Source organism: Artemia sp. Qi Xiang Cuo, chromosome 8 (genome assembly GCF_049724085.1).
Source record: "Artemia sp. Qi Xiang Cuo chromosome 8, ASM4972408v1, whole genome shotgun sequence".
Taxonomy (NCBI): domain Eukaryota; kingdom Metazoa; phylum Arthropoda; class Branchiopoda; order Anostraca; family Artemiidae; genus Artemia; species Artemia sp. Qi Xiang Cuo.
Window position 1 is genome coordinate 20,887,536 of NC_142801.1, and position 27,384 is coordinate 20,914,919.

At 32.7% G+C, this 27,384-nt stretch overlaps 1 protein-coding gene across 1 annotated transcript in view; it reads left to right on the forward strand.

Moving 5' to 3' along the window:
• Nucleotides 1-1,156: 1,156 nt before the first annotated feature.
• The window catches only part of LOC148949234 (uncharacterized), a 92,527-nt gene continuing 66,299 nt past the window's right edge, over nt 1,157-27,384 (forward strand). Inside the window, exon 1 of the mRNA XM_089092879.1 lies at nt 1,157-1,390. Coding sequence (XP_088949005.1) covers nt 1,213-1,390 — 178 coding nt within the window. The 5' untranslated portion in view covers nt 1,157-1,212. The remainder of the gene's footprint in view (nt 1,391-27,384) is intronic.

Consider the following 27,384-nt stretch of genomic DNA (forward strand, 5'->3'; position numbering starts at 1 on the left):
ATACAAGGCATATCACTCTACAAATTTTTCTAGAGGCATTAGTTCTCTCACGAAAATCATTGCTGTCCTTTCCAATCTTTGCTTTGAATTACAAACGATAATGCATTCGTTCGTGGTTGGTTATACCCACAGTTTATAGAATTATCTATAAACTGTTTATTGTAGAATTATATAAGTTTATATAAATTATCTATAAACTGTGGTTATACCTGACAAAATTATACAACTCTCTTTCTGGGCCTAGAGACAGACAACTGGCTAAAAACGAAAATGAGAACCTGGTAAGTTTAAGATAATAAAAACTGTGTCAATATCAACACTACCGTAGTTGAACAACACCCTATAAGACTAAAGTGTCATTGTGTCTAATCTTTCAACTATTTCAGAGGAAGGCAGGGGTGTCAATTGGGGACACTTTCCCAACCAGCTTTTGAAATATTATGTTTTCTGTTATTTTCATTAAAAACACCCTTTGTGTACTTTTGTAGAAACATAACAAAACAGCCACCCTAGATTTAAAAATATGCGCTGCCCTGTACTCATATTTTCGTGATTTGATGCCAATGGGGTGAGGATCTTTCAGAAATACTTAAAGGTAGACAAAATGCTTCCATCCTCTTTGCTGTAGGTAGTAAATCTGGTGGCTCTAGAAGACCTGATTTAGGACTAAATCTTGCGACGCTGGTGGACCGCTGAAAATACTTATACCTTGGGTCACCACTATTTCTTTTATAATAGCTTTTAGTATAGCAGACAAAATGAACGTTTGTTATTTTTTAATTCATCTTTTTAGTTGCTTTCAACTAGCTAGACAATAGCTTGACTCTTACGGGTGCCATTTGGGTGGTGGTAATTGGCCTCCAGAATTTTAATGGGATTTTTCATTAGTGCCGCTAATTGTTGCTTAAAAATCAAAACAAACTAAATCTTCTTGCAGACACCTCCTTTGTGATTCACCACCGCAAGTTTTATTAGTTTTTCAATTATAGATTTCTACTTAATTATATTCCTTATTTGAAGTTAATTATGCCAAACCACTCACCTATGACAAGTTTATCTCAAAACGTGTCAATCGTCAACTTTTCTTCCTAATTTAAAATGAGACTCCCATGTGACAAGTTATTACAAGAAATTGTCAACTGTCTAATATCTTTTTTTGTAATATGTCCGCTAGTGATCTCATTTTGGGTTGGGGCATGGGGTTTAGCCGATATGTTTCTATTTCCTGATAACATCTATGTGAGTGCTGGTATTTCATGTATTATTGGAGTATTTGTGCCATTTATTTTCACAGTCTCTAGAGACTATTTCCATAAGCAACTTGTTCTAAAACAAAGAAGAGGATTATACCGTGTCTTTTCGAGATTTTATAATCTTAGTTTCGCATGTGGTAAGTTTCTTCTACTAATAAAGGTCACAGGCAGGGACGAAGCTCCAGCATTTCTATTGGGGAAGGGAGGCAGAAGGGATCCATATCCGGATAGTCAAGGGGCATGGGATATATACAAAAATTCTCCACATTATTGGGGGGAGGGCAACTGCCCCTTAACAACACCCCTGGTTGCAGGGTTATGACAGACTAATTTCAGGCTTATAAATAAGCTATATCCTCTTTAATGAGCACCTTCTCAGTGTAAGGGCCTTTAGGCAACTTCCTTCTCCCTCTCCTCAAAAAGTTTGTTATATTTACTAGTTCGTCAATGGTGCTTTATTTTTTTTATAATTTGCCTGTTTCGTGGGTTTTCTAATTTTTCCCCTCTCTAAAACGTTGACTCTCTGAAATGGATCCTTGCGGTAGAGACTATCACTTTATTTTTACTGATATTTCTTTTTCAAAATTGATTTTTTTTTTCTTTCAATTAATTGTAGTGCTGTTTTGATTATGTTCTTGATAGTTATTATCGAAATGCCCTCCTAAGTTACAGAATATGTTATTTTTTGCTTGTTGATGTTCATTAAGCAGCATTTTCTAACTTTGGTATTGGTAATGAGTTCCAATTGAGTTTCCTGTATGACTAGATATATTAAAGTACATCAGTGCAAAAACAAATCTAGTTTTATTCGCGGTAAATATCAATATAACCACAATTTTTCTCTAAAATTGATTGTCCTCATTAAGGTCCCCTGGGTTCAATCTTCTTACCCTGAAGTTCACGCCTATCGGAGGAAACACTGTTTAACCCATTTTTGGGTTTCATGCAGTGATACAAGTACAACCCGTTTTTATTTCGAAACTATTTTTTCCCTCTTTGGTTCGTTTGGCCCAATATACATGCCCATAAAATTACTAATTGATTGGTGGGAAATGTGGGCTTATTCTGGGTCACGAATTAATATAACAATTATTTTTCTTATCTTCTGTCTTCTTGGTCGTCCCTTTATCTCGATCTAAATGCCTGTAATTTGGCCTAGTTCAATGCGTCTCATATCGATACATTTCCTTGTGGAATTTCTTTCTTCATTCTTCTTTCAACATGCCCCCCCCTGGAATTTAGACCAGAGTAGGAAGAAAATAGAAGTGTAACAACTAATGAAAGAAAAAGAATTTCTTATTTTTGTTTTGTCTTTGAGAACTGCTATGAAACTTGTTTAGAATCAATTCATTAGGAATTTTGCTTGCTTTTCTTTCATAATAATGAAACTTAACTTTTATCTTAAACCTGGACGGGAATTTAGTCAAGATGCCAGGATTTGTGAATTAAAAATATTGATCTCTTAATAAATCAACAAATAATTAATAATTAATCAAAAAAAAATTATAAATAAATTACAAATAAATGGCTTAAATTGAATATTAAAATTAATAGTAATCGAATTGAATAAATAATAAAATCGATACAGTCCCTGCCTGCCTACTCTTCAAATATCAAAACAGGTATAAAACAGCAATGCAAGACTGTGATACGCAAAAAATGTCTTATGCTATTCCTTAAATAAACAAATTTTCAAATTTTTTAATTTTTAAGTTTACGCTGAACATAGAATAGCTGTCTTTTTCTGCAACGCTTCGAATTGAGTGAAAATTTTAAACGAACAATTTTTTCTGTCGTTTTTCTGTCACCTCACTAAATCAATCGCTTGTTACCAACTGTTTTTGGTTACGACTGTTGAAAATAAATTCAGAGGTCCCTTTTGACCGATTGATGTAAACATTTAGCTCTACAGAACTGTCTTTGAACCTTCAGCACAGTTTGGTTTAATTGACTTGTGGAATTATGTAGAGCAGACTTATGATATGCTTACAAAAATGGAAGAAAAGTTTGATAAGAATCACTCCCCTATCAGAGATTGTAATGTCTTTTAAAGAGGGCACAAATAAAAATAATAGTAACAAATAATAGTAGTCATGCTACTACTACTTTTACTACTATTAGCAACTCACTGTAGAACCAAGCCGCCCGAGGCCAACGCAGCTACGCACGCTCGTCCTCCATTGGAAAACGCAGAACAAGAAAAAATGAATTGAAATGTAAAAACAAAACACACACACACACACGCTAATTTTTATACTGTATACGTATTTTAACAATCCTGTTAAACATACCCTGTAGTGGCACATTGGATTGATGATCTGCTTGGTAATACGGTGTCCAGGGCTCAATACCCTTGACGGCAAGGTTGGGCAACAGGATTGTTACTTGTCCCTGTAAAAAAAAGACCCTGCTACTAAAATGGCAATTCTACCCTATATGCTGACAATCTGTCTGAACGACCTTTACCCTAATTATCAGTTGAAACGTTCTGACCAAGCCGTTGCAATACCTCGACGCCTAGAACTGCAGCAAAAATTGGATGAAATCTGAAGAAAAACGCAAAAATTCTCATTTTTGCGTAAAAATGCAGCTATGTTAACGTAGGGCAATAAAACTAAAGATCATGAAACATAGTGGTAGTCACTATAACAAATAAAGGCGCGTGTATAAGCATAATTTTTCTTGGGTTTCTTATTTGGCGATAGTGACCTACAATAGGAAGTAATATGATAGTAAAGGCAAGGAGGTACGTGCTATTTTCTACCATGCATTTAAGTGAACTAATTAAAAAGAGCAGAGTAATAATGAAATTAAATATTTTATCACTTTCGAAGAAAAATTGGATACATAGATAATTTCGGAGACCACACTGCCTTTCCATGACGATAAAATAAAAGTTACTACTGATGACGGTCACTGTATATATGACCGAAATATCTGGTATTTTCTGTGAAATTTATTATACACTTTCTATTAAAAAGGATTTTATCCCTATTTTGAACTTTTGTTTTATCAAAATTGGATACAGACCTCTATTTATGTTTGTTATTTATTTAAGGAGGTCTACCATATCATTCAAACAAACTATAGTTCCTTGTTTTCTGACATTCTGACGCAACACTTCTCACGCATAGCAGATGCGAAAACAAACGCAGAACTGTTCACATCAAATTGCAAATTATCAAATAAAGTTATAAAATGGAAGCGCCAAAGGTAAAACGAGAAAAAAGCATTGAGTAGAAAACAATAGTTTTTTTATTGTACACATTTTTCAACTGTCATGACGCATGAACTTGCAGAAAGAAGACCGGATGAAATATAAAGGAAAACGCAAGAAATGACGTTTCTGCGTGAAAACGCTGCTGTAGAGATCTAGGGTTACAAAACTAATGAAGCGTAGTGATTGACTGATTGTCGCTATAATAAAAAGCGCGCGTGTGGGTGCATACTTTTCCTCGGGTTTCATATTTGAGGAAAATGACCTGCAATAAATAGTATCATGATAGTAAATGTAATGAGGCGCGTGTCATTTTTATAATATGCATTTTAAGGGAGTTAATTAATAGGAGCAAATTAACAAGGAAATTTAATTTCATAAAATTCAGCGATTCGTTGGAAAAAAAAATCCTTTTTTTGAAAAGTTAGATGCGGAACTTTTTTTATATAAACATATATATTTTTTTAAATATCAAAATATAACATCTCATTGCAGCAAAAAAAAAATGTATAGAAGAAAGTTTAACACTTACGAATAAAAATGTTAAACAAACAGAGGCAAGCACGTGCGCAAGGGAAAAGGTCCGTAAAAGAAAATGAGTTAGTTACAAAGCTCAAGGAAAAAAAAAGAACGAAATGAAATTTATGATATTTTACAAATTTTAACTATTAGAAAAAAAATACTCTGTTTGAAAAAATCGGAAAAGTTTGTTCTACATTTTTTTTAATTTATAGAAGTTTATCCTCTCATTGGAGTAAATTATGTGCACAAGCATTCCTAGCCCTCATTGAAAACAATATTGTTCAAAAGAGATAAATTCGTATTTAAGGGTTGTGTTTGTGTGCAGAATTTCCCTGGTAAAAGAGCGTGAAAATTTGTTTTCTATTATTTTTATTTATTTGCTAATATTTAATATTGCAGCTAATTAGCCTATTTGCATACAAATTTCTATCACTCATGTGATGTAAAATTGTTAAACAAATAATTTCAGGCAAGTACGAAAATAGGGGATTCACCCCATAAATACCGTGTTTTTTCTTCCTTAATATTTACCTGTCTTTTGCCGTTATGACAAATTTGACCCCCTGGATTTGAAGTTTGGACCATTGAAACATTTATTCTAAGCAACACTTGTGAACAAATAATCTTCACTTATCCGAGTCTTAGTCCCACAGGGGTTATAGGGCAGAAACTTTTAGGCGGACTAACAGAAAAAAATATTTATTCCCTGCTTCCTTTCCCGCTTCCTGGAAGCAAAAGATTGTCTCCAGTCCCTTAAGAGTTTTGGTACTATACACCCCTGGAGAAGTACAATATATTTCCACTGAAGTAGTAATATAAATAAAAAGACATCTTGGATATCCTAGTAATTAGGACAGCGTATCTGCAGTATCTCAGCAACAGCTTGAATTGATTTGAAATATAAAGACTGCGTTGGGGAATCGAATGAAAACTTAAAAGCTGCATTTGGGGGCCGACTGAAACTTTAATCTTGACCAGAGGAGAGAGGGTAAAGGTAAATAAAAAGACATTAAATATGTTCATATTATTAAAACAGTATATTTGCAATATGTCAGAAACGATTTGGGGCGATTGAGTTAAAACTTCTGGAGTGTTGGGGGGAGGCGCAATGTGACCAGATTTGTGTTTAGGGGCAGAAAATGGATAATTAATTTTTTCTCAAATCTACCTAAAGTTTTTCACTGGGAGATCAATTTGAAATTAGAATACATTCGTGATGAAGTAGCGAGGCGAATCAGAAGACGCTATGTGCACCGAGGTTATCAAAACAGCGCCACTTTAATGTCTCGGGAGTGGCTTAGGGATATAGCTTATATCTTCCAGAAACTTGGGGGGGTCAATTAGACCCTAAATTTTGACTTAGAGGGCGGGGATAGGGGGTGGACCATTTTATCTCTAATTTTCACAGGCGTATTGTGCTTAAAATTCCTGCACGTTGATTTCGCTAGAGACTTTCAAAGCGTGTTGGAGTGGGATTAGAAACTTCATATTTCGCATTTTTGAAAAGGATGAGGAGTCCCAAAAAGTTTCGTCCCGATTTTACCCAAATTTTTTTTTGGTGTTAATCTCTGTTTTTTTTTTCTTTTTTCTTTTTTTACAGTGATGTAGCACGGTAATTAAAAACACTATGGGTACTGAAACACTTTCAGGAAGGGTTTTTGGTCTCTAAGAAGTCCAGACTTAGGCTTACTCTAAATTCTGTGCTTGGGAGAGAGGATGAGAGGTGCAAAATATTTTAATTTCCAAAATATTACTTCGCCCAAATAACGAAAAACTAAGAGAAAAAAACGGGTTTAATTTAAATAAAGCAGTGACAAAAAACGAAATGAAAAAAAAACACACACATTTATTAATAAAAAAAATCCCAATATTTCAACTCAGCATCCAAGAGAAAATTGTTAACTTATCTAAAGAAAAAGACAAAAAACAACACACAAGAGAAAAAAAAACAAAAGGCAAACAAATAAATCAAACTCACATCTTAATAAACTTCCAAAATACTGCAAAACTGTAATCAGAAAAAAAGACACCAAAAATCTCTAGTAGACAGATATTTTCCTCTGCAAATTCAGGTTGACAAATGGGATCTAGCAGGAATAAAATACTATATTCGTTTGAAAGAATTTACAAAAGAACAGGTCACCATCCCTGATTAAATTTACCGGTTAAAACAATTGAACTACTTAGGTAGTTTAAGTTTATATATGGTTCCCATTTGTTCCCAAATAAATAACCATTTATTCTGAAAGGCTTGAAACGTATGTCCGTACATCTGTGGGTCAGAATTTTTTTTTATTACGGCGGAAAATTTTGTGGCTTTTTTTTTAACCTTAAAAATGTATAAAAGATCAATCGGTACATCATTTATTTATTTGTCAACCCAAAAACGTTGTTTCAGCAAACCAAACAGATCGCTTGAAGATTTTCAATGTTCATTTGAAAAAAAAAATAAGTATCCATCAACTATCTGTGCGCCTAAGTGAAACAGAACGAAAATGCAAAAGATTTGACATGAGAAATGTTTTGTCAAATAGTAAAATGTAATTGAAAGTCATGAATATGGTTACGGTATGATTTTGTTTTCTTCTTTCTGGGAATTTTTAAAAGTGTCGTGTATTTTCTACTTTCTGTTATTACACTTTTCACATAAAAGATAAATTCACACTGCTCGAATTAATTACAGTTTTCAGTAAAGTACCAATGATACCCAAGTCTTTTAGGGGGTTTGATTGGGCGGGGTTGTCCAACTCTTATTTGTGGTAGATCTTATTTGTAAACTTGTGATGTTGTTGATATTATGACAAATAAAAACATTACTAGAAATGCAATTTGTTTTCAGAAAAGAGCAATTGATTTTTAACACCTTCAGAGGAGTAGAGGAGGGGGTACCAGCGCGATCACGCACCCCTGCTGCCACCTACAACTTTTTTTGCACCCCAAATAAGGGCATAGAGTCATTAGGGAGAACACGTGGTTAATGGGGTCAATGACCTCTTTTTCCAAGGTCGATTTATTTGATGTTTCTATGTGTAATAGCTCCGGGACGAAGGTTGCCCATGCGCATTGAATTCTAACGGGAAACAATGTTATTGATCTAGGACTCGAGGGGGAAGTGAATTTCCGAGAACTTGATTGCGTAATCGAAGGGAAAGTGGATTTCCGAGAACTTGATTGCGTAATCAAAGTGTGTCAACAACAACAACATCGACCTTGACATTCGCTGAGAGCGTGCACTTACAACAACATCGACCTTGGAACACCTGTGCTGTCGACCTCAATTCACCTATCGTGAATCAATAATTCCCCATAGAAACAACAAATTAATTTCCCCTCCTTGACAGATCAATCAATCAATGACATCATCTGTCAGACTTTAAAAATTTCCGCCTAGAAACATTTCTCCAGGAATAGATCCATATCATTAATGTCTTTGCCTCGGGAACAACTCTTTTGGTCGAACTCCAAAGGATATTAATAACCACAGGCCATGGAAACAATTAGGCAAGAAACATCTTAGCGATGAATTGTTTTAGCGCGCGAGAAGGTTTCCTATTAATTTGAAATGCGTTAGCACAGAGATGCCAATAACAAAGGAACACGCTGAATTTACGTTTAGTGATTATTTGGGCGAAACCGTTTTAGACAGGTTATGGAACTATTTCGGCGAAACAGATAGAGACATTTTAAAAGAAGATTTTTGAAGAGATTTTGGAGGAGGTTTTGAGTGTGGTCGTTATAATACACAAGTTTCATTTGAACAGTGTTGTGAGGTCCTCTAACCCAACCCCAAAGGGTTCCGATCCTCCTACCCCAACCCCGAAGGAAGCCCCCGGTCCTCAAAGCCCCCCAAGCTCCCAAAGGGCCACCGGCGCCCCCAAAGGCCCACCCAGACCCCCAAAGGCCATCCCCAGGCCCCAAATGTCCCCCAGGCCCCCAACTGGCCCCCGGACCCCCAAAGGCCCTCCCTGTGCCCCAAAGGTCCTCCTCCGGTCCCCAAAGGCCCATCGAGCTCCCAAAGGACCAACGGGGTCCCAAAGGCCCTCCAACGGCCCCCAACTGCTCCAAATGCCCTTCCATGGTCCTCAAAGGTCCCCCGGGCTCCCAAAGGGCCACCGGTGCCCCAAAGGCCATCCACCGGTCCCCCGGCGCCCCAAAGGCCCACCCAGACCCCCAAATGCCATCTCCGGACCCCAAAGCCCATCCCCGTAGTGTTTGGTTGTGGGTTATCTTGTCACAGTTACATTTTATTGATTTTTCAAAGTTCATTCTTAATTTCTTTCGTTGAAATGCAAGAGTTGGAATATTTCAGTAGTGTTTGGTTGTGGTTTACCTTGTCACAGTTACATTTTCTTGATTTTTCAAAGTTCATTCTGAATTTATTTAATTGAAATTCAATAGTTTGAATATTTCAGTAGTGTTTGGTTGTGGTTTACCTTGTCACAGTTACATTTTCTAGATTTTTCAAAGTTCATTTTGAATTTCTTTCGTTGAAATGCAAGAGTTGGAATATTTCAGTAGTATTTGGTTGTGGTTTACCTTGTCACAGTTACATTTTCTTGATTTTTAAAAGTTCATTTTGAATTTCTTTCGTTGAAATGCAAGAGTTGGAATATTTCAGTAGCGTTCGGTTGTGGTTTACCTTGTCAAAGTTACATTTTCTTGATTTTTCAACGCTCATTTTGAATTTCATTTGTTGAAATGCAAGAGTTGGAATATTTCAGTAGTGTTTGGTTGTGGTTTACCTTGTCACAGTTACATTTTCTTGATTTTTCAAAGATCATTTTGAATTTCCTTTGTTGAAATGCAAGAGTTGGACTATTTCAGTAGTGTTTGGTTGTGGTTTACCTTGTCACAGTTAAATTTTCTTGATTTTTCAAAGTTCATTTTGAATTTCTTTCGTTGAAATGCAATAGTTGGAATATTTCAGTAGTGTTTGGTTTACCTTGTCACAGTTACATTTTCTTGATTTTCCAAAGTTCATTTGAATTTCTTTTGTTGAAATGCAAGAGTTGGACTATTTCAGTAGCGTTCGGTTGTTGTTTACCTTGTCAAAGTTAAATTTTCTTGATTTTTCAAAGTTCATTTTGAATTTCCTTTGTTGAAATGCAAGAGTTGGAATATTTCAGTAGTGTTTGGATGTGGTTTAACTTGTCACAGTTACATTTTTCTTGATTTTTCAAATTTCATTTGAATTTCTTTCATTGAAATGCAATAGTTGGAATATTTCAGAAGTGTTTGGTTGTGGTTTACCTTGTCACAGTTAAATTTTCATGATTTTTCAAAGTTCATTTTGAATTTCTTTTGTTGAAATGAAAGAGTTGGACTATTTCAGTAGTGTTTGGTCGTGGTTTACCTTGTCACAGTTACATTTTCTTGATTTTTCAAAGTTCATTTTGAATTTCTTTCGTTGAAATGCAAGAGTTGGACTATTTCAGTAGTGTTTGCTTATGGTTTACCTTGTCACAGTTACATTTTCAAGATTTTTCAAAGCTCATTTCGAATTTCTTTCATTGAAATGCAAGAGTTGGACTATTTCAGTTGTGTTTGCTTTTGGTTTACCTTGTCACAGTTACATTTTCAAGATTTTTCAAAGTTCATTTTGAATTTATTTCGTTGAAATTCAAGAGTTGGAATATTTCAGTAGTGTTTGGTTTTGGTTTACCTTGTCACAGTTACATTTTCATGATTTTTCAAAGTTCATTTTGAATTTCTTTCGTTGAAATGCAAGAGTTGGAATATTTCAGTAGTGTTTGGTTATGTTTTACCTTGTCACAGTTAGATTTTCTTGATTTTTCAAAGATCATTTAGAATTTCTTTCGTTGAAATTCAAGAGATGGAATATTTCAGGAGTGTTTGGATATGGTTTACCTTGTCACAGTTACATTTTCCTGATTTTTCAAAGGTCATTTTGAATTTTGTTTCTTTAAATGCAAGAGTTTGAATATTTCATTGGTGTTTGGTTGTGGTTTACCTCGTCAAAGTTACATTTTATTGATTTTTGAAAGTTCATTTTGTATTTATATAGTTGAAATGTAAGGGTTTGAATATTTCAGTAGTGGTTGTTTGTGGTTTAAATTGTCACTGTTACATTTTATTGATTTTTCATAGTTCATTTTTAATTTCTTTAGTTGAAATGCAATAGATTGAATATTTCAGTAGTGTTTGGTTGTGGTTTACCTTGTCACAGTTAAATTTTATTGATTTTTAAAAGTTCATTTTGAATATCTTTCGTTTAAATGAAAGATTTGGAATATGTCAGTAGTGTGTGTTTTTGGTTTACCTTGTCACAGTTACATTTTCTTGATTTTTCAAAGTTCATTTTGTATTTCTTTAATTGAAATGCAATAGTTGGAATATTTCATTAGTGTTTGGTGGTGGTTTACCTTGTAACAGTTTCATTTTCTTGATTTTTCATAGTTCATTTTGTCTTTCTTTTGGTTTTCTTCTAGAGCTTGAATATTTCAGTTGCTTTGGATTGGTGTTTACCGAATCAGAATTACTTTTCATTGATGATTCATAGCTCATTTTGTATTTCTTTTGTTTTAAAGCAATAGTTCGACTTTTTAATTATTGTTTAGTAGTGGGTTACATAGACACAGTTATATTTTATTGATTTTTAAAAGTTCATTTTTAATTTCTTTATTTGAAATGCAATAGTTGCAATATTTAAGTAGTGTTTGGTAGTGGTTTAACTTTTCACATTTAAATTTTATTGATTTTTAAAAGTTCATTTTGAATTTCTTTCGTTGAAAAGCAAGAGTTGGAATATTTCAGTAGCGTTCGGTTGTGGTTTAACTTGTCACAGTTACATTTTCTTAATTTTTCAAAGTTCATTTTAATTTCTTTCATTAAAATGTAAGATGTGGAATATTTCAGAAGTGTTTGGTTGTGGTTTACCTTGCCACAGTTAAATTTTCTTTATTTTTAAAATCTAATTTTTTATTACTTTCGTTTAAATTTAATATTTTGATTATGTAAGTTGTGTTTTTTCTTTGTTTACCGTGTCACATTTAGAGATTATGTATTTTTCAAAGTTCATTTTGTATGTCAGTCGTTGAAATGCGAGAGTTTGAATATTTCAGTAGTGTTTGGTTGTGGTTTACCTTGTCACAGTTACATTTTCATGATTTTTCAAAGTTAATTTTGAATTTCTTTCGTTGAAAAGCAAGAGTTGGAATATTTCAGTAGTGTTTGCTTATTCAGTAGTGTTTGCTTATGGTTTACCTTGTCAAAGTTACATTTTCTTGATTTTTCAAAGTTCAATTGAATTTCTTTCGTTGAAATGCAAGAGTTGGAATATTTCAGTAGTGTTTGGTTATGGTTTACCTTGTAACAGTTACATTTTATTTATTTTTCAAAGTCCATTTCGAATTTCTTTCGTTGAAATGCAAGAGTTGGAATATTTCAGTGGTGTTTGGTTATGGTTTACCATGTCACAGTTACATTTTCCTGATTTTTCAAAGGTCATTTTGAATTTCTTTCGTTGAAGTGCAAGAGTTGGACTATTTCAGTAGTGTTTGGTTTTGGTTTATCTTGTCACAGTTACATTTTCATGATTTTTCAAAGTTCATTTAGAATTTCTGTCCTTGAAAATCAAGACTTGGAATATTTCAATAGAGTTTGGTTGTGGTTTACCTTGTCAGAGTTGCATTTTCTTGATTTTTCAAAGTTCATTTTGAATTGCTTTCGTTGAAATGCAAGAGTTGGAATATTTCAGTAGTGTTTGGTTATGGTTTACATTGTCACAGTTACATTTTCATGATTTTTCAAAGTTCATTTTGAATTTCTTTCGTTGAAAAGCAAGAGCTGGAATATTTCAGTAGTGTATGGCCGTGGTTTACCTTGTCACAGTTACATTTTCTTGATTTTTCAAAGTTCATTTTGAATTACTTTCGTTGAAATGCAAGAGTTGGAATATTTCATTAGCGTTTGGTTGGGGTTTACCTTGTCAAAGTTACATTTTCATGATTTTTCAAATTTCATTTTGAGTTTGTATTGCCGAAATGCAAAAGTTGGAATATTTCAGTAGTGTTTCGTTAGGGTTTAACTTGTCAAAGTGACATTTTCTAGATTTTTCAAAGTTCATTTTGAATTTATTTTATTGAATTGCAAGAGTTGTAATATTTTAGTATTGTTTGGTTATGATTTACCTTGTCAAATTTACATTTTCTTGATTTTTCAAAGTTCATTTTTGAATTTCTTTCTTTGAAAAGCAAGAGTTGGAATATTTCAGTAGTGTTTGCTTATGGTTTACCTTGTCACAGTTACATTTTCTTGATTTTTCAAAGTTAATTTGAATTTCATTAGTTGAAATGCAAGAGTTGTAATATTTCAGCAGTGTTTGGTTGTGGTTTACCTTGTCAAAGTTAAATTTTCTTAATTTTTCAAAGTTAATTTTGAATTTCTTTCGTTGAAATGCAAGAGTTGGAATATTTCAGTAGTGTTTGCTTGTGGTTTACCTTGTCACAGTTATATTTTCTTGATTTTTTAAAGTTCATTTGAATTTATTTCGTTGAAATGCAAGAGTTGGAATATTTCAGTAGCGTTAGGTTGTGGTTTACCTTGTCACAGTTACATTTTCTTGATTTTTCAAAGTTCATTTTGAATTCCTATCTTTGAAATGCAAGAGTTGGAATATTTCAGTAGTGTTTGGTTGTGGTTTACCTTGTCAAAGTTACATTTTCTTGATTTTTCAAAGTTCATTTTGAATTTCTTTCGTTGAAAAGCAAGAGTTGGAATATTTCAGTAGTGTTTGCTTATGGTTTATCTTTTCACAGTTATATTTTCTAGATTTTTCAAAGTTAATTTGAATTTATTTCATTGAAATGCAAGAGGTGGAATATTTAAGAAGTGTTTTGTTGTGGTTTACCTTGACACAGTTAAATTTTCTTGATTTTTAAAAGTTCATTTTGAATTTCTTTCGTTGAAATGCAATAGTTGGAATATTTCAGTAGTGTTTGGTAGTGGTTTACCTTGTCACATTTACATTTTCTTGATTTTTCAAAGTTCATTTTGAATTTCTTTCATTGAAATGCAAGAGTTGGACTATTTCAGGAGTGTTTGGTTGTGGTTTACCTTGTCACAGTTACATTTTCATGATTATTCAAAGATCATTTTGAAGTTATTTCGTTGAAAAGCAAGAGTTGGAATATTTCAGTAGTGTTTGTTTATGGTTTACATTGTCACAGTTAGATTTTCTTGATTTTTAAAAGTTCATTTTGAATTTCTTTCGTTGAAATGCAAGAGTTGGAATATTTCAGAAGTGTTTGGTTATGGTTTACCTTGTCACAGTTACATTTTCTTGATTTTTCAAAGTTTATTTAGAATTTCTTTCGTTGAAATGCAAGAGTTGGACTATTTCAGTTGTGTTTGGTTATGGTTTACCTTATCACAGTTACATTTTCTTGATTTTTAAAAGCTCATTTTGAATTTCTTTCGTTGAAAAGCAAGAGTTGGAATATTTAAGTAGTGTTTGCTTATTGTTTACCTTGTCACAGTTGCATTATCTTTATTTTTAAAAGTTCATTTGAATTTATTTCGTTGAAATGCAAGAGTTGGAATATTTAAGTAGTGTTTGCTTATGGTTTACCTTGTCACAGTTGCATTCTCTTTATTTTTCAAAGTTCATTTGAATTTATTTCGTTTAAATGCAAGAGTTTGAATATTTCAGTAGTATTTGGTTATGGTTTAAACTGTCACAGTTACATTTTCTTGATTTTTCAAATTTCATTTAGAATTTCTTTCGTTGAAATGCAAGAGTTGGAATATTTCAGTGGTGTTTGGTTATGGTTCACCTTATTACAGTTTCATTTTCTTGATTTTCAAATTCATTTTGAATTTCTTTCATTGACATGAATGAGTTGGAATATTTCACTAGTGTTTGGTTCTGGTTTACCTTGCCACAGTTACACATATGTATACACATGTACACACATGTGCTTATCATGAGTGCTCATGATAAGTTAGCCTAACCTTTTCCGGTGAGTATGGTTAGGTTAGACTAGATTAAGTTAGGTTAGATTAGGTTAGGTTAGATTAGGTTAGGTTAGGTTAGCCTATGTACGCTTCACTTAGGTTAGCTTAGGTTAGGTGAGAGACATGCAAAAAGTTAGGTGTATGATTAGGTTAGGTTAGGTTAGATTAAGTTAGGTTAGGTTAAGTTAGGTTAGGATAGGTTAGCCTACGTACGCGCGCGTACGTAATCATACACCTAACTTTTTGCCTGTCTCTCACCTAACCTAAGCTAACCTAAGTGAAGCGTACGTGGGCTAACCTAACCTAACTTAACCTAACCTAACTTAATCTAGTCTAACCTAACCATACTCACCGGAAAAGGTTAGGTTAACTTATCATGAGCACTCATGATAAGCACATGTGTGTACAGGTGTATACATGTGTGTAAATGTGGCAAGGTAAACCAGAACCAAACACTAGTGAAAGATTCCAACTCATGCATGTCAATGAAAAAAATTCAAAATTAATTTGAAAATCCAGAAATTGTAACTGTGATTAGGTGAACCATAACCAAACACCACTGAAATATTCCAAATCTTGCATTTCAACGAAAGAAATTCGAAATGAGCTTTGAAAAATAAAGAAAATGTAACTGTGACAAGGAAAACCATAACCAAACACTACTGAAATATTCCAACTCTTGCATTTCAACGAAAGAAATTCAAATTAACTTTTAAAAATCAAGAAAATGCAACTGTGACAAGGTAAACCATAAGCAAACACCACTGAAATATTCCAACTCTTGCATTTCAACTAAATAAATTCAAATGAACTTTGAAAAATCAAGAGAATGCAACTGTGAAAAGGTAAACCATAAGCAAACACTACTTAAATATTCCACCTCTTGCTTTTCAACGAAAGAAATTCAAAATGAGCTTTGAAAAATCAGGAAAATGTAACTGTGATAATGTAAACCATAACAAAACACCACTGAAATATTCCAACTCTTTCAATTCAAATAAAGAAATTAGAAATTAACTTTGAAAAATCAATAAAATGTAACTGCGAAAAGGTGAACCCTAAGCAAACACCACTGAAATATTCCAACTCTTGCATTTCAAAGAAAGAAATTCAAAATGAACTTTGAAAAATCAAGACAATGTAACTGTGACAATGTGAACCATAAGCAATAACTACTGATATATTCCTACTCTAGCATTTCAACGAAAGAAATTCAAAATTATCTTTGAATAATCAAGAAAATGTAACTGTGACAAGTTAAACCACAACCAAACACTTCTGAAATATTCCACCTCTTGCATTTCAATTAAATAAATTCAAATGAACTTTGAAAAATCAAGAAAATGTAACTGTGACAAGGTAAACCACAACCAAACACTACTGAAATATTCCAACTCTTGCTTTTCAACGAAAGAAATTCAAAATGAACTTTGAAAAATCAAGAAAATGTAACTTTGACAAGGTAAACCACAACCAAACACTACTGAAATATTCCAGCTCTTGCATTTCAACGATAGGAATTCAAAATGAACTTTGAAAAATCAAGAAAATGTAACTGTGACAAGGTAAACCACAACCGAACGCTACTGAAATATTCAAGCTCTTGCATTTCAACGAAATAAATTCAAATGAACATTGAAAAATCAAGAAAATGTAACTGTGACAAGGTAAACCACAAGCAAACACTACTGAAATATTCCAACTCTTGCATTTCAACGAAAGAAATTCAAAATTAACTTTGAAAAATCAAGAAAATGTAACTGTGACAAGGTAAACCACAACCAAACTCTGCTGAAATATTCCAACTCTTGCATTTCAACGAAAGAAATTCAAATTAACTTTGAAAAATAAATAAAATGTAACTGTGACAAGGTAAACCATAAGCAAACACTAATGAAATATTTCAACTCTTGCTTTTCAACGAAAGAAATTCAAAAATGAACTTTGAAAAATCAAGAAAATGTAAATGTGACAAGGTAAACCACAACCAAACACTAGTGAAATATTCTAACTCTTGCATTTCAATGAAAGAAATTCAAAATAAACTTTGAAAAATCTAGAAAATGTAACTTTGACAAGTTAAACCACGATCAAACACTAATGAATTAGTCCAACTCTAGAAATACATCAATAAATATTAATAATGATCAGTGAAAAAATAGGAAAATGTAACTGTGTTAATGTAAACCACACCCGAACGCTGCTGAAATGTTTAAACTCATTCATTTCATTGAAAACCATTCAAATAAACTTTGACAAATCAAGAAAATGTAACTGTGACAAGGTAAACAACGACCAAACACTACTGAAATATTCCAGCTCTTGTATTTCAACGAAAGAAATTCAAAATGAACTTTGAAAAATCAAGAAAATGTAACTGTGACAAGGTAAACCATAACCAAACACTACTGAAATATTCCAACTCTTGCATTTCAACGAAAGCAATTCAAACTGAACTTTGAAAAATCAAGAAACTGCAACTCTGACAAGTTAAACCACAACCAAACACTACTGAAATATTCCAAGTCTTGCTTTTCAAGGAAATAAATTCAAAAAGAACTTTGAAAAATCATGAAAATTTAACTGTGACAAAATAAACCACAACCAAACACTACTGAAATAGTCCAACTCTTTCACTTCAACGAAAGAAATTCAAAATGAACTTTGAAAAATCAGGGAAATGTAACTGTGACAAGGTAAACCATAACCAAACACAACTGAAATATTCCAACTCTTGCATTTCAAATAAAGAAATTCTAAATGAAATTTGAAAAATAAATAAAATTTATCTGTTAAAATTTAAACCAAAACCAAACAATACTTAAATTTTCAAACTATTGAATTTCAACGAAATAAATTCAAATGAACTTTGAAAAGTCAAGAAAATTTAAATGTGAAAAGGTAAAAAATGAGCAAACACTACATAAATAGTCCAAATATTTCATTTCATTGAAAGAAATTCAAAATGATCTTTGAAAAATCATGAAAATGTAACTGTGACAAGGTAAACCACAACCAAACACTACTGAAATAGTCCAACTCTTGCATTTCAACGAAAGAAATTCAAAATGAAATTTGAAAAAACAAGAAAATGTAACTGTGACAAGGTAAACAACAACCAAACACTACTGAAATATTCCAACTATTGCATTTCAATGAAAGAAATTCAAAATGAACTTTGAAAAATCAAGAAAATTTAACTGTGACAAGGTAAACCACAACCAAACACTACTGAAATATTCCAACTCTTGCATTTCAATGAAAGAAATTCAAATGAACTTTGAAAAATCAAGAAAATGTAACTGTGACAAGGTAAACCACAGCCAAACACTACTGAAATATTCCAACTCTTGCTTTTCAACGAAAAAAATTCAAAATGAACTTTGAAAAATCAACAAAATGTAACTGTGACAAGGTAAACCACAACCAAACACTACTGAAATATTCCAACTCTTGCATTTCAACGAAAGAAATTCAAAATGAACTTTGAAAAATCAAGAAATGTAACTGTGACAAGTTAAACCACAACCGAACGCTACTAAAATATTCCAACTCTTGCATTTCAACAAAAGAAATTCAAAATGAACTATGAAAAATCAAAAAAATCTAACTGTGACAAGGTAAACCACAACCAAACACTACTGAAATATTCCAACTCTTGCATTTCAAGTAAAGAAATTAAAAATGATCATTGAAAAATCAAATAAATCTAACTGTGACAAGGTAAACCACTACCGAACTCTATTGAAATACTCCAACTCTTTCTTTTCAAATAAAGGAATTCAAAAGGAACTTGTAAAAATAAAGAAAATGTACCTGTGACAAGGTAATCCACATCTAAACACTACTGAAATATTCCAACTCTTGAATTTCAAAGAAAGCAATTCAAAATGAACTTTGAAAAATCAGGAAAATGTAACTGTGACAAGGTAAACCAAGACCAAACACTACTGAAATATTACAACTCTTGCATTTCAACGAAACAAATTCAAAATCAACTTTGAAAAATCAAGAGAATGTAACTGTGACAAGGTAAACCACAACCAAACACTACTGAAATATTCCAACTCTTGCACTTCAACGAAAGAAATTCAAAATGAACTTTGAAAAATCATTAAAATGTAACTGTGACAAGGTAAACCATAACCAAACACAACTGAAATATTCCAACTCTTTCATTTCAAAGAAAGAAATTCTAAATGACGTTTGAAAAATCAGGAAAATGTAACTGTGACAAGGTAAACCATAACCAAACACTACTGAAATATTCCAACTCTTGCATTTCAATGGAAGAAATTCTAAATGATCTTTGAAAAATCAAGAAATTGTAACTGTGACAATTTAAACCACAACCAAACACTACTGAAATATTCCAACTCTTGCATTACAACAAAAGAAATACAAAATGAACTTTGAAAAATCATGAAAATGTAATTTTGACAAGGTAAACCACAACCAAACACTACTGAAATAGTCCAACTCTTGCATTTCAACGAAAGAAATTCAAAATGATCTTTGAAAAATCAAGAAAATGTAACTGTGACAAGGTAAACAAAGACCAAACACTACTGAAATATTCCAACTCTTGCATTTCAATGAAAGAAATTCAAAATGAGCTTTGAATAATCTTGAAAATGTATCTGTGAAAATGTAAACCAAAAGCAAACAATACTGAATTAGTCCAACTCTTTCATTTCAAAGAATTAAATTCTAAATGATCTTTGAAAAATCAAGAAAATTTAACTGTGACAATGTAAACCACGACCATACACTACTGAAATATTCCAACTCTTGCATTTCAACGAAAGAAATTCAAATGAACTTTGAAAAATCATGAAAATTTAACTGGGACAAGGTAAACAAAAAAAAAACACAACTGAAATATTCAAACTCTTGCATTTCAATGAAAGAAATTCAAATGAACTTTGAAAAATCATGAAAATGTAACTGCGATAAGGTAAACTATAACCAAACACTAATGAAATATTCCAACTCTTTCATTTCAACAAATGAAATTCAAAATGAACTTTGAAAAATCAAGAAAATGTAACTTTGACAAGGTAAACCACAACCGAACGCTACTGAAATATTCCAACTCTTGCATTTCAACAAAAGAAATTCAAATGAACTTTGGAAAATCAAGAAAATGTAACTGTGACAAGGTAAACCACATCCAAACACTACTGAAATATTACAGCTCTTGCATTTAAACGAAAGAAATTCAAAATGAACTTTGAAAAATAATTAAAATGTAACTTTGACAATGTAAACCACAACCAAACACTACTTAAATATTCCAACACTTGCATTTCAACAAATGAAATTCAAAATGAGTTTTGAAAAATCGAGACAATGTAACTGTGACAAGGTAAACCAAAACCAAACACTACTGAAATATTCCAACTCTTTCATTTCAACGAAGGAAATTCAAAATGAGCGTTGAAAAATCAAGAAAATGTAATTTTCACAAGGTAAACCACAACCTAACGCTAATTAAATAGTCAAACTCTTGCATTTCAACAAAAGAAATTCAAAATGAACTTTGAAAAATCAAGAAAATGTAACTGTGACAAGGTAAACCACAACCAAACACTACTGAAATAGTCCAACTCTTGCATTTCAACGAAAGAAATTCAAAATGAGCATTGAAAAATCATGAAAATGTAACTGTGACAAGTTAAACCACAACCAAACACTACTGAAATATTACAACTCTTGAATTTAAAATAAATAAATTCAAATGAACTTTGAAAAATCAAGAAAATGTAACTGTGACAAGGTAAACCATAAGCAAACACTACTGAAATATTCCAACTCTTGCTTTTCAAATAAATAAATTCAAAAATGAACTTTGAAAAATCAAGAAAATGTAAATGTGACGAGGTAAATCATAACCAAACACTAGTGAAATATTCCAACTCTTGCATTTCAATGAAAGAAATTCAAAATGAACTTTGAAAAATCAAGAAAATGTCACTTTGACAAGGTAAACCATAACCAAACACCACTGAAATATTCCAACTCTTGCATTTCAATTAAAGAAATTCAAAATGAACTTTGAAAAATCATGAAAATGTAACTGTGACAAGGTAAACCCCAACCAAACGCTACTGAAATATTCCAACTCTTGCATTTCAATGAAAGAAATTCAAAATGAACTTTTAAAAATCAAGAAAATGTAACTGTGACAAGGTAAACCACAGCCATACACTACTGAAATATTCCAACTCTTGCATTTCAATGAAAGAAATTCAAAATGAACTTTGAAAAATCAAGAAAATGTAACTGTGACAATGTAAAACATAACCAAACACTACTGAAATATTCCAACTCTTGCATTTCAACGAAAGAAATTCAAAATGAACTTTGAAAAATCAAGAAAATGCAACTGTGACAAGGTAAACCACAACCAAACACAACTGAAATATTCCAAGTCTTGCTTTTCAAGGAAAGAAATTCAAAATGAACTTTTAAAAATCATGAAAATGTAACTGTGACAAGGTAAACCAAAACCATACACTACTGAAATAGTCCAACTCTTGCACTTCAACGAAAGAAATTCAAAATGAACTTTGAAAAATCAGGAAAATGTAACTGTGACAAGGTAAACCATAACCAAACACCACTGAAATATTCCAACTCTTGCATTTCAACGAAAGAAATTCTAAATGAACTTTGAAAAATCAAGAAAATTTAACTGTGACAAGTTAAACCATAACCAAACACTACTGAAATATTCCAACTCTTGCATTTCAACTAAAGAAATTTAAATGAACTTTGAAAAATCATGAAAATGTAACTGTGACAAGGTAAACCATAAGCAAACACTACTGAAATATTCCAACTGTTGCTTTTCAACGAAAGAAATTCAAAATGAACTTTGAAAAATCATGAAAATGTAACTGTGACAAGGTAAACCACCACCAAACACTACTGAAAGAGTCCAACTCTTGCATTTCAACGAAAGAAATTCAAAATGAACTTTGAAAAATCAAGAAAATGTAACTGTGAAACGGTAAACCATTACCAAACAATACTGAAATATTCAAACTATTTCATTTCAATTAAAGAAATACAAAATGAACTTTGAAAAATCAAGAAAATTTAACTGTGACAAGGTAAACCACAACCAAAAACTTCTGAAATATTCCAACTCTTGCATTTAAAACAAAGAAATTAAAATTAAATTTGAAAAATAAAGAAAATGTAACTGTGACAAGGTAAACCACAGCCATACACTACTTAAATATTCCAACTCTTGCTTTTCAAATAAAGAAATTCAAAATGAACTTTTAAAAATCAAGAAAATGTAACTGTGACAAGGTAAACCACAACCAAACACTACTGAAATATTCCAACTCTTGCATTTCAACAAAAGAAATTCAAAATGAACTTTGAAAAATCAAGAAAATGTAACTGTGACAAGTTAAACCACAACCGAACTCTACTGAAATATTCCAACTCTTGCATTTCAACAAAACAAATTCAAAATGAACTATGAAAAATCAAGAAAATGTACCTGTGACAAGGTAAACCACGACCAAACACTGCTTAAATATTCCAACTCTTGCATTTCAACGAAAGAAATTCAAAATGAACTTTGAAAAATCAAGAAAATGTACCTGTGACAAGGTAAACCACAACCAAACACTACTGAAATATTCCAACTCTTGCATATCAACGAAAGAAATTCAAAATGAACTTTGAAAAATCAAGAAAATGTAACTGTGACAAGGTAATCCACCACCAAACACTGCTGAAATATTCCAACTCTTGAATTTCAACTAAAGAAATTCAAAATGAACTATGAAAAATCAAGGAAATGTAACTGTGACAAGGTAATCCACAACCAAACACTACTGAAATATTCCAACTCTTGCATTTCAACGAAAGCAATTCAAAATGAACTTTGAAAAATCAGGAAAATGTAACTGTGACAAAATAAACCACAACCAAACACTACTGAAATATTCCAACTTTTGCATTTCAACGAAAGAAATTCAAAATCAACTTTGAAAAATCAAGAAAATGTAACTGTGACAAGGTAAACCACAACCAAACACTACTGAAATATTCCAACTCTTGCAATTCAACGAAATAAATTCAAAATGAACTTTGAAAAATCATTAAAATGTAACTGTGACAAGGTAAACCATAACCAAACACCACTGAAATATTCCAACTCTTGCATTTCAACGAAAGAAATTCTAAATGAACTTTGAAAAATCAAGAAAATGTAACTGTGACAAGGTAAACCATAACCAAACACTACTGAAATATTCCAACTCTTGCATTTCAATGAAAGAAATTCGAAATGATCTTTGAAAAATCAAGAAAATGTAACTGTTACAATTTAAACCACCACAAAAAACCATATAAACAGGACTTATCGTTCGATTCAAATAAATAATTTCCAAATGGGCTTTGAATAATATAGAAAATGTAACTATGACAAGGTACACCAAAACAAAACGCCATTGAAATATTTCAACTATTGCTTTTCAATGAAAGAAATTCAAAATGAACTTTGAATAATCATGAAAATGTAACTGTGACAAGGTAAACCAAAACCAAACACTACTGAAATATTCCAACTCTTGCATTTCAATGAAAGAAATTCAAAATGAGATTTGAAAAATCTTGAAAATTTATCTGTGACAAGGTAAACCATAAGCAAACACTACTGAAATAGTCCAACTCTTGCATTTCAACGAAAGAAATTAAAAATGAACTTTGAAAAATCAAGAAAATGTAACTGTGACAAGGTAAACCACGACCAATCACTACTGAAATAGCCCAACTCTTGCATTTCAACGGAGAAAATTCAAAATGAACTTTGAAAAATCATGAAAATTTAACTTGGACAAGGTAAACCGTATCCAAACAAAACTGAAATATTCTAACTCTTGCATTTAAACGAAAGAAATTCAAATGAACTTTGAAAAATCAAGAAAATGTAACTGTGACATTGTAAACCACAATCAAACACTACTGAAATATTCCAACTCTTTAATTTCAACAAAGGAAATTCAAAATGAACTTTGAAAATTCAAGAAAATGTAACTTTGACAAGGTAAACCACAACCGAACACTACTGAAATAGTCCAACTCTTGCATTTCAACAAAAGAAATTCAAATGAACTTTGGACAATCAAGAAAATGTAAGTGTGACAAGGTAAACCAAAACCAAACACTACTGAAATATTCCAACTCTTGAATTTCAACTAAAGAAATTAAATATGAACTTTTAAAAATAAAGAAACTTTAACTGTGGCAAGGTAAACCACAACCGAACACTACTGAAATATTCCAACTCTTGCATTTCAACAAAAGAAATTCAAAATGAGCTTTGAAAAATCAAGAAAATGTAACTGTGACAAGGTAAACCACAACCAAACACCACTGAAATATTCCAACTATTGCATTTCAACAAAAGAAATTCAAAATGAGCGTTGAAAAATCAAGAAAATGTAACTTTGACAAGGTAAACCACAACCAAACACTACTGAAATATTCCAACTCTTGCATTTCAACAACAGAAATTTAAAATGAACTTTGAAAAATATAGAAAATGTAACTGTGACAAGGTAAACCACGACCAAACACTACTGAAATATTCCAACTCTTGCATTTCAACGAAAGAAATTCAAAATGAACTTTGAAAAATCTAGAAAATGTAACTGTGACAAGGTAAACCACAAACAAAAACTCCTGTAATATTCCAACTCTTGCATTTCAATGAAAGAAATTCATAATGAAGTTTTAAAAATAAAGAAAATGTAACTGTGACAATTTAAACCAACAACAGACGATACTTATATATTACAACTCTTTCATAACATCTAAAGAAATTAAGAATTAACTTTGAAAAATCAAGAAAATATAACTTTGACAAGTATACCCACACGCTCACCCTCGGGGTTGGGGCGGGGGGGGCGGTATTGGGCTTGGGGGGGTCGGGGTGGGTCGTTGGAGCACCAGGGGCCCGGGGGAGGACCGTTGGGGCACCGGTGGCCCTGTGGGTCCCCGGGGGACCGTTGACTCACAGGGGAGGGTATGGGGGGTAGTGTGGGACGGGTGGAGGGCGTGTGGGACACCGGGGGGCCGGTGGGAGCTCGTTGGGTCGTTGGGGGTCGGAGGACGACCTTTGGGGCACTTGGTGGGCCTTTGGGGGTCCGGGAGGCCAGTTGGGGGCCTGGGGGACATTTGGGGCCTGGGGATGGCCTTTGGGGGTCTGGGTGGGCCTTTGGGGGTGCCGGTGGCCCTTTGGGAGCTTGGGGGGCTTTGAGGACCGGGGGCTTCCTTCGGGGTTGGGGTAGGAGGATCGGAACCCTTTGGGGTTGGGTTAGAGGACCTCACAACACTGTTCAAATGAAACTTGTGTATTATAACGACCACACTCAAAACCACCTCCAAAATATCTTCAAAAATCTTCTTTTAAAATGTCTCTATATGTTTAGCCGAAATAGTTCCATAACCTGTCTAAAACGGTTTCGCCCAAATAATCACTAAACGTAAATTCAGCGTGTTCCTTTGTTATTGGCATCTCTGTGCTAACGCATTTCAAATTAATAGGAAACCTTCTCGCGCGCTAAAACAATTCATCGCTAAGATGTTTCTTGCCTAATTGTTTCCATGGCCTTGGGTTATTAATATCCTTTGTAGTTCGACCAAAAGAGTTGTTCCCGAGGCAAAGACATTAATGATATGGATCTATTCCTGGAGAAATGTTTCTAGGCGGAAATTTTTAAAGTCTGACAGATGATGTCATTGATTGATTGATCTGTCAAGAAGGGGAAATTAATTTGTTGTTTCTAAGGGGAATTATTGATTCACGATAGGTGAATTGAGGTCGACTGCACAGGTGTTCCAAGGTCGATGTTGTTGTAAGTGCATGCTCTCAGCGAATGTCAAGGTCGATGTTGTTGTTGTTGACATACTTTGATTACGCAATCAAGTTCTCGGAAATCCACTTCCCCTTCGATTACGCAATCAAGTTCTCGGAAATTCACTTCCCCATCAAGTCCCAGATCAATAACATTGTTCCCGTTAGAATTCAATGCGCATGTGCAACCTTCGTCCCCGAGTTATTACATACAGAAACAACAAATAAATCAACCTTGGAAAAAGAGGTCATTGACCCCATTAACCACGTGCTCTCCCTAATGACTCTATGCCCATATTTGGGGTGCAAAAAAAGTTGTAGGTGGCAGCAGGGGTGCGTGATCGCGCTGGTACCCCCTCCTCTACTCAGAGGGCTTAGGAGGGCGGTATCCCCAATCTTATTTGTGTTTTTTTGTTTTTGGTTATTTTAGGCTTGGATTGATTCGTCATTTCATTTCTGTTTCTTTCAGGTTTCATCAATTGATTCATAGTAGTATATTTTATTTCTGTGTTGAGCGGGATGATTCATTTTAATTCTTTTTTTATTTTTTATTTATATATTTGTGCCAATTTCTGTTCATTTTAAGTTTGAATTAATATATAACCCTTTTCTTCCCCTTTTAGGTTTTAACATAACTCTTTACTTTCCCCGAAAACCTTTTTTAAGTTACTTAAATTAACATTTGATGAAAATAGTTTTATTTCCGAATATGCATTTTTTTTTACAAGACTTTTCAAATTTTGCATTTCAATATAAAACAAAATTGACGGAAGGACTCTTATATTAAACAAACAAACTATATACTAAATTAAAGCACAGATAATAAAAAATAAAATATTTACAAGCACCAAAATAATTCGCCAGATTTCGGTATTCATCTAAAGAACGTCCCAAGGTCATCATTTATGTCATTGACACCTTATCCTTTTAAATGTAACTAAATAAAAAAAAACTATTTTTTTTACTGAAAGTAAGGAACGACGTTAAAACTTAAAACGAACAGAAATTATTCCGTATATGAAAGGGGCTGTCCCCTCCTCAACGCCTTGCTCTTTAAGCTAAAGTTTGACTCTCACAACTCTATTTTTTTAAACAATAAAAAACTTTAGCGTAAAGAGCGAGGCGTTGAGGAGGGCAAAGCCCCTTTCATATACGGAATAATTTCTTTTCGTTTTAAGTTTTAACGTCGTTCCTTACTTTCAGTTAAAAAAAACTTGTTTTTTTAATTTTATTTTTGCACGTTTTTGAATTAATGCAGGTTTTGATCTTGGCTCACCGTACATGAATAATTAAAACAAAATTTGCATATTAATTTACTTTTATTTGGTTAAGTGGCTTTCTCGAAACTTGTTTAATTTAATTTACGAACGTTTTTGTTATTAATAAATATACGTAACTTAGGAATTAACTTATGTAACGAACATCTGTATTCATGTATTTTTAATACGTATATTAGAGGGTTCCCCCCTAGTCAATACTTTGCTCTTTAAGCTAAAGTTCGAATTCTGTTCCAATTCTTTAAAAATGACCGC